This window comes from Cupressus sempervirens, chromosome 1 (genome assembly GCF_028749045.1).
Source record: "Cupressus sempervirens isolate cs-2001-9-10 chromosome 1, ASM2874904v1, whole genome shotgun sequence".
Classification (NCBI taxonomy): Eukaryota; Viridiplantae; Streptophyta; class Pinopsida; order Cupressales; family Cupressaceae; genus Cupressus; species Cupressus sempervirens.
In genome coordinates, this window is record NC_143118.1 from 833,283,345 (window position 1) to 833,300,779 (window position 17,435).

Here is a 17,435-nt window from a genome sequence, read left to right on the forward strand (position 1 = left end):
GACTGGTAGATTCTTCTGATGAACTTTGCAAGACTTTTAATTTTTTATCTTTTTCCTCAAGCAAGAGTTTTTGATTTTCTATAATCAAATTTGCTTCCTTTAACTCTTCTTGAATTTTTTGATCTTCAATTTCTTGATTAGAAATCAACTTCTTTAGTCTTTTAAGTTCTTGCAATGATTTCAGAAGTTCTTCTTCTAGATCTACTTCTGCATTTGAATCATATGATGATTCAGATTCACTGGGTTCATGTTTAGGGGTATGGACTATTTCAGCCATGAATAGTCTTTCCCCTTCTTCATCAGTATCGCTGGAATCTTCATTTGAATCTTCTTTAGAAAGAAGACTTTTCTTCTTATAATCCTTGAATCTTTTATTCTGATTCCAAGGCTTCTTTTTAGAAAACTTCTCAATTTTCTCGTCATAATCATCAAGTTTGACATTTGGGCACTTTGCAACAAAGTGTCCTAATTGACCACAGTTGAAGCATTTTGGTTTGCCTTTATATTTATTTCTCATTCTTCTAACTAGCAATGCTTCTAAAGCATCTATTAGATCTAATTCACTTTCATCATGTTTTTCAGCTTTAAAAGCTGATTCTTTTGATGAGGAACTAGCTTGATGGTTAATCCTCATTTCATATGCAGTTAATGTGCCTTGAAGTTGATGCAAGGTCATTTTTGAAAAACTCTTCTTTTCTTCTAAAGTGGATTTTTTGTTTCAAATTTAGGTAACACTGACCTAATGACCTTTGAGACTACATCATGTTCTTCTATTTCTTCTCCTAGACCTTTTCTAGCATTTACGACTTCATCTACTCTTAAAAAGTAAGCATCAATAGTTTCATCTTCATTCATTTTCAGATTGTTGAACTGTGTTTTAAGAGTAATCAATTTAGATTCTTTTACTTTATCATCTCCTTGATATATAGTTTCAAGTTTAACCCATATATCATTGGCTGATTTGCAATAAATGACTTTGGCAAATACGTTTCTAGAGAGACCACAAAGAAGGGCATATCTTTCCTTCTTATCTAACTCAAATTTTAGTTTTTCATTAGCATCAGTGGGAACTGTTGCTGGGACAGTATATTTTGTTATTACAACATCCCACATTCTTATATCTAAGGAATGTATGAAAGCTTCCATCATAACTTTCCAGAAAATATAATCATTTCCATCAAATAGCGGAGCCCTATTAAGAGAAGCTCCTTCATATTGAGCCATGACTTCCAAAAAAATATCCCTCAAACAATTCCCAAAGGAATCCTACGCTTTGATACTACTTGTTCAAAGTATCAAGGTTCTGAGAGGGGGGGGGGGGGGGGGGGGGGGGGGGGGGGGTGGGGGGGTGAATCAGAACACTATTAAATCATCCCAAAATCTGATTTCAATCATTTTTAATTCACAATTTACAGCAGTGGAGAATCAAATTGTACTGAAATGTAAACATAATATGAACTCACAGAAAGAAGAGACATCAATTTTGTGCCGAGTGGAAAACCCTCAAAAATCCTCACGGTTTCGTCATAGGGAGAAAAACCACTCCATGAACCTGTATTCTTTATTGAATTCCAACTCTTTTACAATCAGCAGCTTCTACTGCTTAGGGTATTTAACCCTTTTATCAGTGTTGTAATTACAACCTTATACACACATATAAATGCGTATGTATGACATTTATATATGCATACAAGTTTATAATAAGACTTTTAGTCTTTACAATCTGTTCTGAAATATATATCTTGTTTCTTCCTTTTTTCAACTCATTCAATTAATTTACAAATGATCTCTATATTTATAGAGATAAAATTTGAAACTGATAAGTTACATAAACCTAACTGAACCTTTTAAGGTTGTTCAAAAACTTCTTTTGAAAAATGTTGTTTAAGAAACTAACTTCAAAACAATTTAGTTTCGAATTTGTCCAGTTTCACAAACTAACAACCATTATAAGTTTCCAAACTGTGCATGAGTTATTTCCAGATTTGAAGACCCTCAAGAATTTTAAAAATTCTTTGCAGAAAACCATTTTAGGATCCAAAATGACCCCATTATAGCCTGAAACTATTAGTCTTATTCTTTTCAAAACTGAACAAGTAATATTCTGGTTTTGAAACCTTTAAGTGACTTCAAACAAAAAAAAAACTTTGAAGAATACCATTTTAAGATCAAAGAAAAACCCATTGTAGAAAAAAATTAATGTAGGTACACACTGATACCACTAATGTAGGTATGCTCTGATACCACTGACCAAGGGCCACACCACCCTTACCAACTCACAACCAATAATGCAACAATATAAAGACAATTTTATTATACCTGAAAATTCAATAGCAATTACAATAACATTTTTCCAAGATCTCTCAAGATCCAATCCAAACCCAAACTAGTCCAGATCCACACTCTGGTAGAAACCTCCAAGATCTTAACTTGTGCTCGCAAGCCACCAAGCAATCTCCTTGTTTCTAAACCGCAGCCACTAGCTCTTCTCACAAACTTAATCCAAGATCCAAGTGTAAACTGCCTCACATTCGGCGCTCGGTCTACACACTCACAACTCCACCATAATCCTGCTGTAAACTGCCTCACATTCGGCGCTCTGTCCACAGACTCAGGAAAACTCACTCTTCACTTCCTCCTTCTCTCTCACAACTTCCAAGCTTTCCAAGCTTCCACTACTCAAGTTTCTCCTTCTCAAGCTTCTCCTTGAGCTTCTACTCCTCAAGCTTCCCCTTGAGCTTCTACTCCTCAAGCTTCCCCTTGAGCTTTCACCTTCTTCTCGAGCTTGATTTAGAAATGCTCATAGGCCTTGCTTAAATAGGCACTTACCACCCCATGCATGACTTATCCACAACCTTCTAGAATTCCTCCACAACCTTCTACAACTTCCACAACCTTCTACATCTTCCACAACCTTCTACAACTTCCAAAACTTTCTACAATATTCATAACTTTCTAGAATTCTTCCCACACACCTCGATAAATGAAATGACAACTATTTATTTTTTTATTTTTTCCTATTATGCCACCTATGCACCTCGAAAATAGAAATCCTCTTTTTCTTTCTTTTCTCCTTTTTCCCCTTTTTTATTTTTTAATTATTTTTTCTCTAATTTTCGTCACTTTCTCTCTCCTCCACATTTTTTTTTTTCCAATAATTTTTCCATGCAAGATGCTCCTGCATCAGACTCCCCCGGTAGATAGAAAAGTGTGTCCCACACTTGGATGCCAAAAGAAAGATCTACCACCATCTTCATCTTCACCAAAGGCTTCCACCTCAATAGGGACAACAAAACCACCATGCAAATCTTCCACATCTGCATTACTCTATCAAACACTAGAATCTCAACCATCCAATCAACAAGCTCATGCCCAAGAACAAACTGAATGTAATGCTTCATTAGCAAACTCCCATTCACATCAACAACTAGTGCGTCCATACCAACAATAACAAACTCCACATCAGCATCCACATGTACATTTCCATCAACACATGCCAAACTCTCAACACTAGCAACCTCATTGCTCACAACAAGATGCTCTGCAATACATAACTTACCTCCAACAACAACTGGATCATCCATGACCAAGTGCTCTGCAACATACAAGTCACTACCAACATCAACTAGATCATCCACAACCGAGTGCTCCAAAATCTCCTCAACCAATTGATCATGAAAACCAACATCTGTCCCAACATCAATAACATTAGGAATATCTTTAGCAACAACCTCTAGTTGCTCTACAGGTTTTGCATCAGGCTCCACAAACTGATCAACAAAACCATCCTCTTCCACCTTGACCTTCTTAGCTTTAGCATCCAATCGAGCAAACATCTTAGAAAAATTCCTCTCCACTATATCATGGATTTTCGCAATCATCTTAGGGTCCAATCCTCTTGGAGCCATCTTCCAAGATTTTCGTAAACCCTCTGCAACAAATCCTTCCTACGCTCCTTGTGACAACCTTGAATTGTTTTCAAGTCAGATCGCAACCTGCCACCTCGCACGAACAATCAGGTACCACATCACAAGTCTAGGACAACGGATTTGCAATCCACAAGCTTTGATAAACTTTGCCCAACCAAGGTCCTGGTACAAACTGCCTCACACTTCGGCGATCTGCTTGTACACTCAGGATCTCCCGCTCTGATACCACTAATGAAGGTACACACTGATACCACTAATGTAGGTATGCTCTGATACCACTGACGAAGGGCCACACCACCCTTACCAACTCACAACCAATAATGCAACAATATAAAGACAATTTTATTATACCTGAAAATTCAATAGCAATTACAATAACATTTTTCCAAGATCTCTCAAGATCCAATCCAAACCCAAGCTAGTCCAGATCCACACTCTGGTAGAAACCTCCAAGATCTCAACTTGTGCTCGCAAGCCACCAAGCAATCTCCTTGTTTCTAAACCGCAGCCACTAGCTCTTCTCACAAACTTAATCCAAGATCCAAGTGTAAACTGCCTCACATTCGGCGCTCGGTCTACACACTCACAACTCCACCATAATCCTGCTGTAAACTGCCTCACATTCGGCGCTCTGTCCACAGACTCAGGAAAACTCACTCTTCACTTCCTCCTTCTCTCTCACAACTTCCAAGCTTTCCAAGCTTCCACTACTCAAGTTTCTCCTTCTCAAGCTTCTCCTTGAGCTTCTACTCCTCAAGCTTCCCCTTGAGCTTCTACTCCTCAAGCTTCCCCTTGAGCTTTCACCTTCTTCTCGAGCTTGATTTAGAAATGCCCATAGGCCTTGCTTAAATAGGCACTTACCACCCCATGCATGACTTATCCACAACCTTCTAGAATTCCTCCACAACCTTCTACAACTTCCACAACCTTCTACATCTTCCACAACCTTCTACAACTTCCAAAACTTTCTACAATATTCATAACTTTCTAGAATTCTTCCCACACACCTCGATAAATGAAATGACAACTATTTATTTTTTTATTTTTTCCTATTATGCCACCTATGCACCTCGAAAATAGAAATCCTCTTTTTCTTTCTTTTCTCCTTTTTCCCCTTTTTTATTTTTTAATTATTTTTTCTCTAATTTTCGTCACTTTCTCTCTCCTCCACATTTTTTTTTTTTTTTTTTTCCAATAATTTTTCCATGCAAGATGCTCCTGCATCAGACTCCCCCGGTAGATAGAAAAGTGTGTCCCACACTTGGATGCCAAAAGAAAGATCTACCACCATCTTCATCTTCACCAAAGGCTTCCACCTCAATAGGGACAACAAAACCACCATGCAAATCTTCCACATCTGCATTACTCTATCAAACACTAGAATCTCAACCATCCAATCAACAAGCTCATGCCCAAGAACAAACTGAATGTAATGCTTCATTAGCAAACTCCCATTCACATCAACAACTAGTGCGTCCATACCAACAATAACAAACTCCACATCAGCATCCACATGTACATTTCCATCAACACATGCCAAACTCTCAACACTAGCAACCTCATTGCTCACAACAAGATGCTCTGCAATACATAACTTACCTCCAACAACAACTGGATCATCCATGACCAAGTGCTCTGCAACATACAAGTCACTACCAACATCAACTAGATCATCCACAACTGAGTGCTCCACAATCTCCTCAACCAATTGATCATGAAAACCAACATCTGTCCCAACATCAATAACATTAGGAATATCTTTAGCAACAACCTCTAGTTGCTCTACAGGTTTTGCATCAGGCTCCACAAACTGATCAACAAAACCATCCTCTTCCACCTTGACCTTCTTAGCTTTAGCATCCAATCGAGCAAACATCTTAGAAAAATTCCTCTCCACTATATCATGGATTTTCGCAATCATCTTAGGGTCCAATCCTCTTGGAGCCATCTTCCAAGATTTTCGTAAACCCTCTGCAACAAATCCTTCCTACGCTCCTTGTGACAACCTTGAATTGTTTGCAAGTCAGATCGCAACCTGCCACCTCGCACGAACAATCAGGAACCACATCACAAGTCTAGGACAATGGATTTGCAATCCACAAGCTTTGATAAACTTTGCCCAACCAAGGTCCTGGTACAAACTGCCTCACACTTCGGCGATCTGCTTGTACACTCAGGATCTCCCGCTCTGATACCACTAATGAAGGTACACACTGATACCACTAATGTAGGTATGCTCTGATACCACTGACGAAGGGCCACACCACCCTTACCAACTCACAACCAATAATGCAACAATATAAAGACAATTTTATTATACCTGAAAATTCAATAGCAATTACAATAACATTTTTCCAAGATCTCTCAAGATCCAATCCAAACCCAAGCTAGTCCAGATCCACACTCTGGTAGAAACCTCCAAGATCTCAACTTGTGCTCGCAAGCCACCAAGCAATCTCCTTGTTTCTAAACCGCAGCCACTAGCTCTTCTCACAAACTTAATCCAAGATCCAAGTGTAAACTGCCTCACATTCGGCGCTCGGTCTACACACTCACAACTCCACCATAATCCTGCTGTAAACTGCCTCACATTCGGCGCTCTGTCCACAGACTCAGGAAAACTCACTCTTCACTTCCTCCTTCTCTCTCACAACTTCCAAGCTTTCCAAGCTTCCACTACTCAAGTTTCTCCTTCTCAAGCTTCTCCTTGAGCTTCTACTCCTCAAGCTTCCCCTTGAGCTTCTACTCCTCAAGCTTCCCCTTGAGCTTTCACCTTCTTCTCGAGCTTGATTTAGAAATGCTCATAGGCCTTGCTTAAATAGGCACTTACCACCCCATGCATGACTTATCCACAACCTTCTAGAATTCCTCCACAACCTTCTACAACTTCCACAACCTTCTACATCTTCCACAACCTTCTACAACTTCCAAAACTTTCTACAATATTCATAACTTTCTAGAATTCTTCCCACACACCTCGATAAATGAAATGACAACTATTTATTTTTTTATTTTTTCCTATTATGCCACCTATGCACCTCGAAAATAGAAATCCTCTTTTTCTTTCTTTTCTCCTTTTTCCCCTTTTTTATTTTTTAATTATTTTTTCTCTAATTTTCGTCACTTTCTCTCTCCTCCACATTTTTTTTTTTTTTTTTTTTTTTTTCAATTTTTTTTTTTTTCCCAATAATTTTTCCATGCAAGATGCTCCTGCATCAGACTCCCCCGGTAGATAGAAAAGTGTGTCCCACACTTGGATGCCAAAAGAAAGATCTACCACCATCTTCATCTTCACCAAAGGCTTCCACCTCAATAGGGACAACAAAACCACCATGCAAATCTTCCACATCTGCATTACTCTATCAAACACTAGAATCTCAACCATCCAATCAACAAGCTCATGCCCAAGAACAAACTGAATGTAATGCTTCATTAGCAAACTCCCATTCACATCAACAACTAGTGCGTCCATACCAGCAATAACAAACTCCACATCAGCATCCACATGTACATTTCCATCAACACATGCCAAACTCTCAACACTAGCAACCTCATTGCTCACAACAAGATGCTCTGCAATACATAACTTACCTCCAACAACAACTGGATCATCCATGACCAAGTGCTCTGCAACATACAAGTCACTACCAACATCAACTAGATCATCCACAACTGAGTGCTCCACAATCTCCTCAACCAATTGATCATGAAAATCAACATCTGTCCCAACATCAATAACATTAGGAATATCTTTAGCAACAACCTCTAGTTGCTCTACAGGTTTTGCATCAGGCTCCACAAACTGATCAACAAAACCATCCTCTTCCACCTTGACCTTCTTAGCTTTAGCATCCAATCGAGCAAACATCTTAGAAAAATTCCTCTCCACTATATCATGGATTTTTGCAATCATCTTAGGGTCCAATCCTCTTGGAGCCATCTTCCAAGATTTTCGTAAACCCTCTGCAACAAATCCTTCCTACACTCCTTGTGACAACCTTGAATTGTTTGCAAGTCAGATCGCAACCTGCCACCTCGCACGAACAATCAGGAACCACATCACAAGTCTAGGACAACGGATTTGCAATCCACAAGCTTTGATAAACTTTGCCCAACCAAGGTCCTGGTACAAACTGCCTCACACTTCGGCGATCTGCTTGTACACTCAGGATCTCCCGCTCTGATACCACTAATGAAGGTACACACTGATACCACTAATGTAGGTATGCTCTGATACCACTGACGAAGGGCCACACCACCCTTACCAACTCACAACCAATAATGCAACAATATAAAGACAATTTTATTATACCTGAAAATTCAATAGCAATTACAATAACATTTTTCCAAGATCTCTCAAGATCCAATCCAAACCCAAGCTAGTCCAGATCCACACTCTGGTAGAAACCTCCAAGATCTCAACTTGTGCTCGCAAGCCACCAAGCAATCTCCTTGTTTCTAAACCGCAGCCACTAGCTCTTCTCACAAACTTAATCCAAGATCCAAGTGTAAACTGCCTCACATTCGGCGCTCGATCTACACACTCACAACTCCACCATAATCCTGCTGTAAACTGCCTCACATTCGGCGCTCTGTCCACAGACTCAGGAAAACTCACTCTTCACTTCCTCCTTCTCTCTCACAACTTCCAAGCTTTCCAAGCTTCCACTACTCAAGTTTCTCCTTCTCAAGCTTCTCCTTGAGCTTCTACTCCTCAAGCTTCCCCTTGAGCTTCTACTCCTCAAGCTTCCCCTTGAGCTTTCACCTTCTTCTCGAGCTTGATTTAGAAATGCTCATAGGCCTTGCTTAAATAGGCACTTACCACCCCATGCATGACTTATCCACAACCTTCTAAAATTCCTCCACAACCTTCTACAACTTCCACAACCTTCTACATCTTCCACAACCTTCTACAACTTCCAAAACTTTCTACAATATTCATAACTTTCTAGAATTCTTCCCACACACCTCGATAAATGAAATGACAACTATTTATTTTTTTATTTTTTCCTATTATGCCACCTATGCACCTCGAAAATAGAAATCCTCTTTTTCTTTCTTTTCTCCTTTTTCCCCTTTTTTATTTTTTTATTATTTTTTCTCTAATTTTCGTCACTTTCTCTCTCCTCCACATTTTTTTTTTTTCCCAATAATTTTTCTATGCAAGATGCTCCTGCATCAAAAATGAAAATATTTTTGCCTTTTAGCAATCAAAGTTTATCCCAAAAAAAAATCCCTTTGAAACCCTTGTTCACAAATTGCTATCTTTAAGAGGAATGCGTGATTGTGCTTTTATTTTAAAGTCATTTGCCAAACTTAAGACTGAAGAAATTTCTTTATGACCTAGCCTTAAAAAAATTTCATGCATTTCATTTTAAAACTTTTAAACCCCTGTCTGAACTGAAACTTATATCTTTGCCCCTTTTTAAGAATGACTGTATTCAAGAAGTCTCAAACCGAAATAGGAATAAATGACAAGAATTATATTGTAGCATACCTTTGCAGCAACATACCTGAAGTTGCTAATTTTATTACTTTTGTTATTTTGAAACCCTCATGCATTTGAAGATCCCTGTTTTACCTTAAGAATGCCTCTTTTGAAGATGAACCCATTTTTTATCTCATTTTGTGCATGCACATGAGAAGAAGAAATAATAAGACTTTATCAGCAAATACTTCACAATATAAAATCTGTGCTTTTTCAAGTTGAAAACCTTGAAGTTCCAAAACAAAAATCTGTCACAGTTAAGAAGAATGTATCCAGTTCATAGCAGCAAACCTTTCTTTTACACAGTGACAATCATTTCATGTTCGCTGTCAAAACATCACCCAGAAGTCAAGAAAAATCTTTGCATTCGAAGACATGGATATACCCAATTAGCAAAGATGGTATTAGTTTGTTAGGAAAAATCTTCACAAAGAAATCTACAGAGTCTTTCACAAAAAACGCCCACAACCGAAAATGCTTTTCATAAATGTTTTAAGCCCGCTTAACACCTGGCAGAAACATGCACAATATTATTAATGCCTTATACTGACTCATGTCAGTAATATACAACCTGCTGCCACCAAAACAATGTTATTTTGTTTTATGTATATGCCATGTGATATGTTATGACTTACGACCTTTTAAATGTCATCGTGGTCAACACAACCACGCTGGCTTCTAGTCATGTTTTCATGTGTGTCTACTGGTATTTTCTTTTGCTTTTTTCTGTGTTATTCTTCAAGCACTTAGAATGCTGCCGTTATTGTGTTTTATGACTTACAATCGCATTTACTATCTCACTCATGTCCCACTTACAATTTTAAAATGCATCGAATCAATAATCTAGCCAAATTAGCGGTCAAATGGAAAAGAACGTGTTCTTATCCTTTCTGTTGTCGGATTGTTTTCTTTTAATGGAAGATTCCCCATTCATAAAGTCATTTTAGTCTATGTGATATGAAAGCACCAGTTACTAGACTGAAACTCTCTCAGCTAATTGAAAATATGTTCGGAGAGATTATTTCATCAGATTTACTCAGATATGTTTAATTTTTTCATAAGCAAGATTTTGAATTCTTGCCAAATTGTTAAGAACCATTATAACGGCTTTCATCTGTAATGATAAGTGTGTTACTAAATTTTTGTATACACTTTTGCTTAAAAACCATAGTCGAATAATCAACAAACATTGATAACTACTTCATTAGTAATTTACCAGTGTGAAATTTACAAGGCAAAGTAATATCAGTCGACGAAAACAGAGCAATCGATAAATGATATCTCAACTTGAGACTGCTTTAATTTGCTTCAAATTATTCACAAAAGCCTCTAAATTATTGGCAGATCGTCCTCCTTTGCTTACTTCTTCCTTGGCTGCATCTCTAAATCTCTTTGCTGCCCTTCTCACTCTTAGACTCTCCTCCCCCTTCATTAACATTTTTATCTTGTTTGTTATTTCTTGTGCGCTTATAACCCTGTTTCCATCATCTCCTCTCCTCAACTGTAACCCGAACTCCCATTCGTCGGCAATCAGCTTGCAGTTAGTGAATTGATCCAGCTGAACGGGAAATCCCAAAATAGGAACACCAGATGCAATAATCTCCATAGTGGCATTCCATCCACAATGGCTCAAAAACCCTCCCACTGAAGGATGTGAAAGAACCTCCACTTGACTAAACCAAGGGGCGACAAAACCCTGATCTTTATTTTCATCCAAAAATCGAGGAGGTAACATCTCTGAGACATCAAAGGCATCTCTATCTGGACGAAGAGCCCAAACAAAATGGTACCCGCTCTGCATAAGGCCGAGGGCTATCTCTGCTATCTGCGGTCTGGAAACAGAAACATGGCTGCCAAATGAAACATAGATGACCGACTGCAGAGGTTTGGAGTCGAGCCAGTCTTTGCAGTCAGTTTCAATCCGGGAACTCGTTCCCATCTTCCTATCTTGGTTCTCAGAGCTTTCAAGGTAAGCACAAGGCAGTAAGGGACCTACACAATGCACATGAATTTTGATGAACATGGCTTCCACTGCCTTGCAATCCAGAGGGTACATGGAATTGGCAACAATCCAATCTGCTTCTTTCACACTCTCAATGCACCGCAAGAATTCTACTCTCATAGGAGTGACAAATGGGGATGGAAGGTCTGTATGTTGTAATGGAGGCACCCCTGGAATATTGTCTATACATCCTTCCACCCCTACTGCATCATACATTATAATACATCAGATTTTAGCAGATTCGAAATATGATTCAGGCATGCTTTGCACCAAATATAAATCAAATTGATTATTCTGCCCCAAATAAGGAGCAAGTAAATCTATTGCTATGGAGAAACTTAGCCCGAAATTGGCCTGCAAAAACAGAAAAATGTGCCATGGCGCATAGTAGAATAATGAAGTTACAAGTGTTGATTTAACGAAGGTATGTTAACAACTGAAACACAGCACACATTATTTGTTATTTTGGGCTCTGGAAGTTTTTCATGCTGAATGAATAATAGTGCTCACTGTAACTTACAACAATACTTTGAATGGATCTTTTCAAATGCTGAGTTTTATGCCCATCCTAACTTACAACAATTGTTTGAATGGATCTCTTCTCATGCTTAGCTAATTATAGTGCCCATCCTAGCTTATATCAAGCCCAAGTTAAACTTATAATTTACTGAAAATGTATTACATAATGTAAATCATCACAGTAATATAACCTGACATAAAATCTTTTAGTGTACCCAAATTCTCATTTACTAAAACATTACGAAGTCAAAACCCATCTATGCCTACTAGACCAAGCTAATCACTTCTGACAAGGAGTAAACGAATTGGCTGATGTATGTTGAGATGGAGAAGCTTTGCATCAAAACCGACCTGTAAAAACTTAGAAATGTTCCAAGGTAGAGTAGTAAAATTATGACTGCAGATTAAATGAGGGCATACTGACAGCTGAAAAGAAAATATGTCACATATTGTTTGTAACTTTGGGCTTTGGAAGTTAAACATGCCGATTCAATAATAATGCGCACTGCAACTGACAACGATACTTTGAATGGATTTGTTATCATGCTGAAGTAGGTATAGTGCTCATCCTAAAAACAATACTTTGCATGATCATTTGGTATGCCGAGTTAATTATGATATCATTCGAGCTTACAACCACCCATAGTTAGTGTAACTAATTTTGATGAAGTATCCCTGTAATGTAATCTGAACTACTGATGCAAAATCCTTTTTTCAAAAACTTTGTACTCAATACCCTATACCCAAATTGCTATTTACTAAGGATTGCATATTCAACAGACTAATTAATACTGTTGTACTTTCTGTTTCAACTTTCTGCCTCAAATGCAAACAAGCAACAAGCACTTTGCCTGAAAAGTGACCTGCAAAAACAGAGGGATGCTCCAAGGTAGAATGATAAAATTACAACTGCAGATCGAAGGAGGATTTGTTTGTTATTTTAGGCTTTCGAATTTTACGTGCTGATCCAATCATAATGAATCTTTGAACAGATCTTTTCTCACGTTGAGTCACTCATAATGCCCATCCCAACTTCCAACAATGTCAAGTTAATCTTTTAACTTATTGACAATGCTACAGGATGTTAAATGGATCATTTCTAATGGTGAGTCAGTATAATGCCAATCCTAACATGCAACAATCTCAGGTTTAAGTTTTTACGTGCTGACAATGTATTGTAAGTCATACTGAATAAGTATGAAAGTAATGTAACCTGGGATACAAAATCCTTATTTCAAGCGGTACAACTATTATTGTTTAATAACAAGGTTGCAAATTCAAAATATAATTATGTTTATTTCTATTTCTATTAGAATTCAACTGTTTATTTCTATTTCTATCAGAATTCAACTGTGTAATCAAGTTAAAATTCATTGATCTATGTTCTGCAAATAATGGTTACTAAGAATTTTCTCTCCTTAAAATGAATGGTAGACTTAAGAATCATTGCATTTACACATGGTCAGTTGTTTGAAACTACACCAGCTCAAACAAATTAAAGCATGAGGTTTCTTATACAATTAAAGCTATTTAGATTCCAACTCCATTTACAAAACTTTCAATAAATGTTGTATTTTATAAGCCATTCATTATAGAGCCCAGGTTAATTAATGTTTCTTTCTTCCTATAACCACACAGGAAAATAACTATTTGAGTGGAGACAGATTCCAAAATTTCTAAATCAATGCTTATGGCCCTAAGATTCTATCAAATCTCAAGAAGATTTTGTCAAACATTAATGTAATTTTTCATCAAAATCAAATGCCTCTTGTAATCTATGACAGAAAGTACAAATTCTTACCCACAAGGTCTGAATGATAAAAAATGGAAAACCAGGTTACAGACTCTGTCCACAATGAAACGGATTTGAGAGAATGTCTTTTAGCAAGTGGAACCGCCCATCTGAGGAAAGTGTCGGCGAGCATGGCTATGGGGGGATTTTATGAACAAGAGAGCTTGCTTATAAGTTGACTGACATGGGCTTCCATATTGGCAAGTGAATGAAAAAATCCCATAAAATTAGCCGACCTTTCTGACTCGGGGTCAATGCAGTTGGGTATAATAGTAGGGAAGAGAGGGAGGCTATGTTTTTTAGGACTTGTTAAAGCATCGCCCTCTGCACGTGAAATGGATTTGTGCCATGACTCTGTCACCACAAATGTTACTTTAATTCCATTAGAGGCCAGATTTCTTGCGAGTTGCATCACGGGATTAAGGAGCCCCTGACCTGGATAAGGAACAACAATTACACGAGCTGCCATTTCTTCTTTCATCTGGGCTCAAGCCTTTCTGCCCAGATACCCTACAATTTTAGCATTAAAATATACATTGCTTTGCATTAGTTTGTTTTAAATATGTATCTATCATCAATTTTTTTGCATTCTTTTATGGGAAAAAAATACTTCTATTCTTTATCATATTTGATGTTTGATATTAATAAATAGTATCTGAGGAAAGGTGGGAAGGAGATAAGGTCTTTAGGGAATCTTATCACAGTCTTATGCGGTTAAGTTTTTAATATTTATTAATTGTGGAATGGAAAAGATGTTTGAAGAAGAAGAAATAACTTGAATGATAATGGTTAGGAGAGTATTTGGAATTCTTTTATAGAATGTAAAGAGCTTCTATTCTGGGATGTGGCTATCCTTCCAATAAACTGTACTTTTAATTTTTTCTGAAAATTATGAAAATATAACGATTTTTTTACAAAAATTTCAATATGTATTCATGTTGATTTCAATGATTAAAAACATTAAACAACACTAAATTTGAAAAAAAATTGAGTTTTGACTTTCAGGTGCACTTTGTTAGGAGAATAGCCTGCACCCTACTTTTTAGGTTTACATATTTGAGCAAAAAAATGTGTTTGCTTATTTATTTTATTAATTCAAATTAAGAAGTTAAAAGGTATTTTATTCACAAGACAAACAACTTGCTCAAATTTTGGAGCTTAAAGTAGTACAAAATTTATGGGTTGAGCAATGTTAAAGTATTTGTAAAAATCTCAATAGTTCAACTTTATACTTTTGGAAGTTCCCTTCCATGAAATGCCAACCTTTGAAAGTTAGGAGGTGGGGGTGGTGATCCATCTTTTGTTTAGATACAAGAGTTGCAATCTAAATAATGATGCGAAAGTAAAACATTCCGTTTGTATAAGTCACTCAAAATAAATTTAACTTACAATAATAAAGAAAAAATTATAAAAGTATTTGGAAAGAAAATGAATAATACAACTTTTTTATTGGAAGTAAGTCAATCTACTCCATTAATAAAAATGTTGAGGGCTCTCAAATTATGAAGTGCAGGCCATGATCACCTAATGCAAAGAACAACATTGTTGAAAAATGAATGATTGAACCCCCCCATTATGACATTGACTTGGACAAAGTAGATAGAGCAAAAAGTAGCAAGTGTTATAGACTTGATCCAAAGTGGATCAAAATGAACTTGATGACACCCCCAAAAGAAATATTTAACAAGTAGGGGTTCAATTTGTTTTAAGGGATGACAAAAGAAACTTGTCTATAAGCTTATGCCAAGAAGCTTTGAATCTAGATTAACAATATGGGAAAAAATCCATGGTAGGCTCAATCTCAAACATAGTAGACGTTTGGGTCTTATTAACTTTGTTAACGAAATAGACTCCAAGATCATAGTTGATATGTTAAAAATAAATGTGTCTCCCTGTTAGAATTCTTTAGAATAACTGAGAGGGGGGGGGGGGGGGGGGGGTTTGAATCAGTTATCCAAGGTCCAAATGCCCTATTAATACATTTTCACAACTTTTAATGAATCCATACACTCTTCATCCATCCAAACTTAAATTAACCATATTAGCAAGTTACAGTAAATCAACATGCAAAGATAAAACATGCAAGTTCAACACATGACACAATGATTTATGTGGAAACCCAATTTGGGAAAAACCACCAGTAACATGCTACTTGATTCTCACTCTTCTAAAGTGATGCCTTGTTAAAAGCCTTCCCTATTAAGGGCTTACAACACACTATTAAATGTGACATTGTTAGGGGATTTCACCAAACTGTTAGGAATGGGCCTGGTTAAAGGACTTAGAACATTCACTTGGAATGTCACCCTATTAAAGGATTTATCTTATGGCTATTAAACCAACCTAAGTCCATAGGATTTAAACTTACTGTTACAATTGCTATAAAGTAACGATAATGGTCTTTTGATCTGATATAACTTACAACATACTTTGCAGATTTCAGATCACACTTTCAGTTCAATCCTTATGCTTGGCTTCAATCACTCCAGCTCTGACTGCTTGTCTTCCTCTCAAGCTTCGTCTCCTTGAGTCTTCTTACTCATTCTGCCAATGTAATCATCCTTGTGGTCGTCTATCCAAACAGAGTTCCTGTGCTTTCTTCTCCTTAGCACCTTCTTCAACACTTCATGCTTTTATGCTTGACCACTTTTTTCTCTCATTTTTTTTTTATTAACTTATGTCTTCTTAAATAGAAATCTGATTTGCCTTTGCCGCTCAATTCTCCCTCTCCAATTTTAGGGTTTCAAATGGATTAGGTAGGATACAATGTATCTACCTCATATCTTGTTCTTACCTCCAAACTTCGTCAGTTGTATCTCAAAAATGCTCTACATGGTGTTCTGTGCCACCAGCTCATCATTCTTATCTTCCTTTTAATTCACAAACTTTTAGATAACAACCTTGTCAGCTTAGATCTGGCGAATCTTCAATCTTTGAAATAATGCAGCAACTCGACATTATTGATTTACTGGTGCTCGACACCTCTGTGTTACTCGACACTATTGGTTTACTAGTGCTCAGAACCTATACCTTCTCGACACTTAGTAAACTCTGTGTCACTTGGCATCTGAAGTTTACTCGGCATCTGAAGTTGCTCGGCATCTGAAGTTTACTCAGCATTTGAAGTTGCTCGGCATCTAAAGTTTACTTGGCATCTGAACTTGCTCGGCATTTGAAGTTTACTCGGCATTTGAACTTGCTCGGCATATGAAGTTTACTCGGCATCTGAACTTTCTCGGCACTTGAAGTTTACTCGACTTTAGCTAAGAATTTACTCGGCTCTTACTAGCTTGCTTGGCTCCTTCTCTCCAATGAACTTAGTTGAGCTTTACAAAAGACTTAGCTAAAACCTTATATCTTTGATATGTTTTAATGTGCCCATTCTTTGTGTCTTATAATATGTCATCAAATACACTTTTTCATCAATGGTTTAGCTAATCTTTGTACTTCATTACAACACCATAACTTCAACCTTTCTCTAGGTGTTCTAGTTATTTCTTATTGATTGCCTCCTTCTTGACAATCAACTAATTTATAGTATTTGAATCACTAAAGCAATTGTCATTCCTACAAGTAGCAAGTTTGACATCAATGACAAAACAATGATTGAGGACATTCTTTATCAGTTCCATATATTATTTCAACAACTTTTCTTATGATCATTTCAATCATTTCCAACAATCTCCCTCTTTGGCATTGATGGCA

At 37.1% G+C, this 17,435-nt stretch overlaps 1 protein-coding gene and 1 pseudogene across 2 annotated transcripts; both read right to left on the reverse strand.

Annotated features, from left to right (window-relative positions):
* Positions 1-699: 699 nt before the first annotated feature.
* Positions 700-1,224, reverse strand: LOC149580434 (uncharacterized). Its single transcript, XM_089804583.1, has one exon. The coding sequence runs from the start codon at positions 1,222-1,224 to the stop codon at positions 700-702; it is 525 nt and encodes a 174-aa protein (XP_089660709.1).
* Positions 1,225-10,593: 9,369 nt separating this feature from the next.
* LOC149580435 (UDP-glycosyltransferase 86A1-like) lies at positions 10,594-14,199 on the reverse strand (annotated as a pseudogene). Its single transcript, XR_016359956.1, has 2 exons — positions 13,740-14,199; positions 10,594-11,622 (listed from the first exon to the last, which is right to left on the reverse strand). The product of XR_016359956.1 is annotated as a UDP-glycosyltransferase 86A1-like (transcript).
* Between the last annotated feature and the right edge of the window lie 3,236 nt (positions 14,200-17,435).

Bases quoted from the DNA above. Each gene is read 5' to 3' on its own strand.
- LOC149580434 (XM_089804583.1), bottom strand. From the start codon at position 1,224: ATGGCTCAATATGAAGGAGCTTCTCTTAATAGGGCTCCGCTATTTGAT.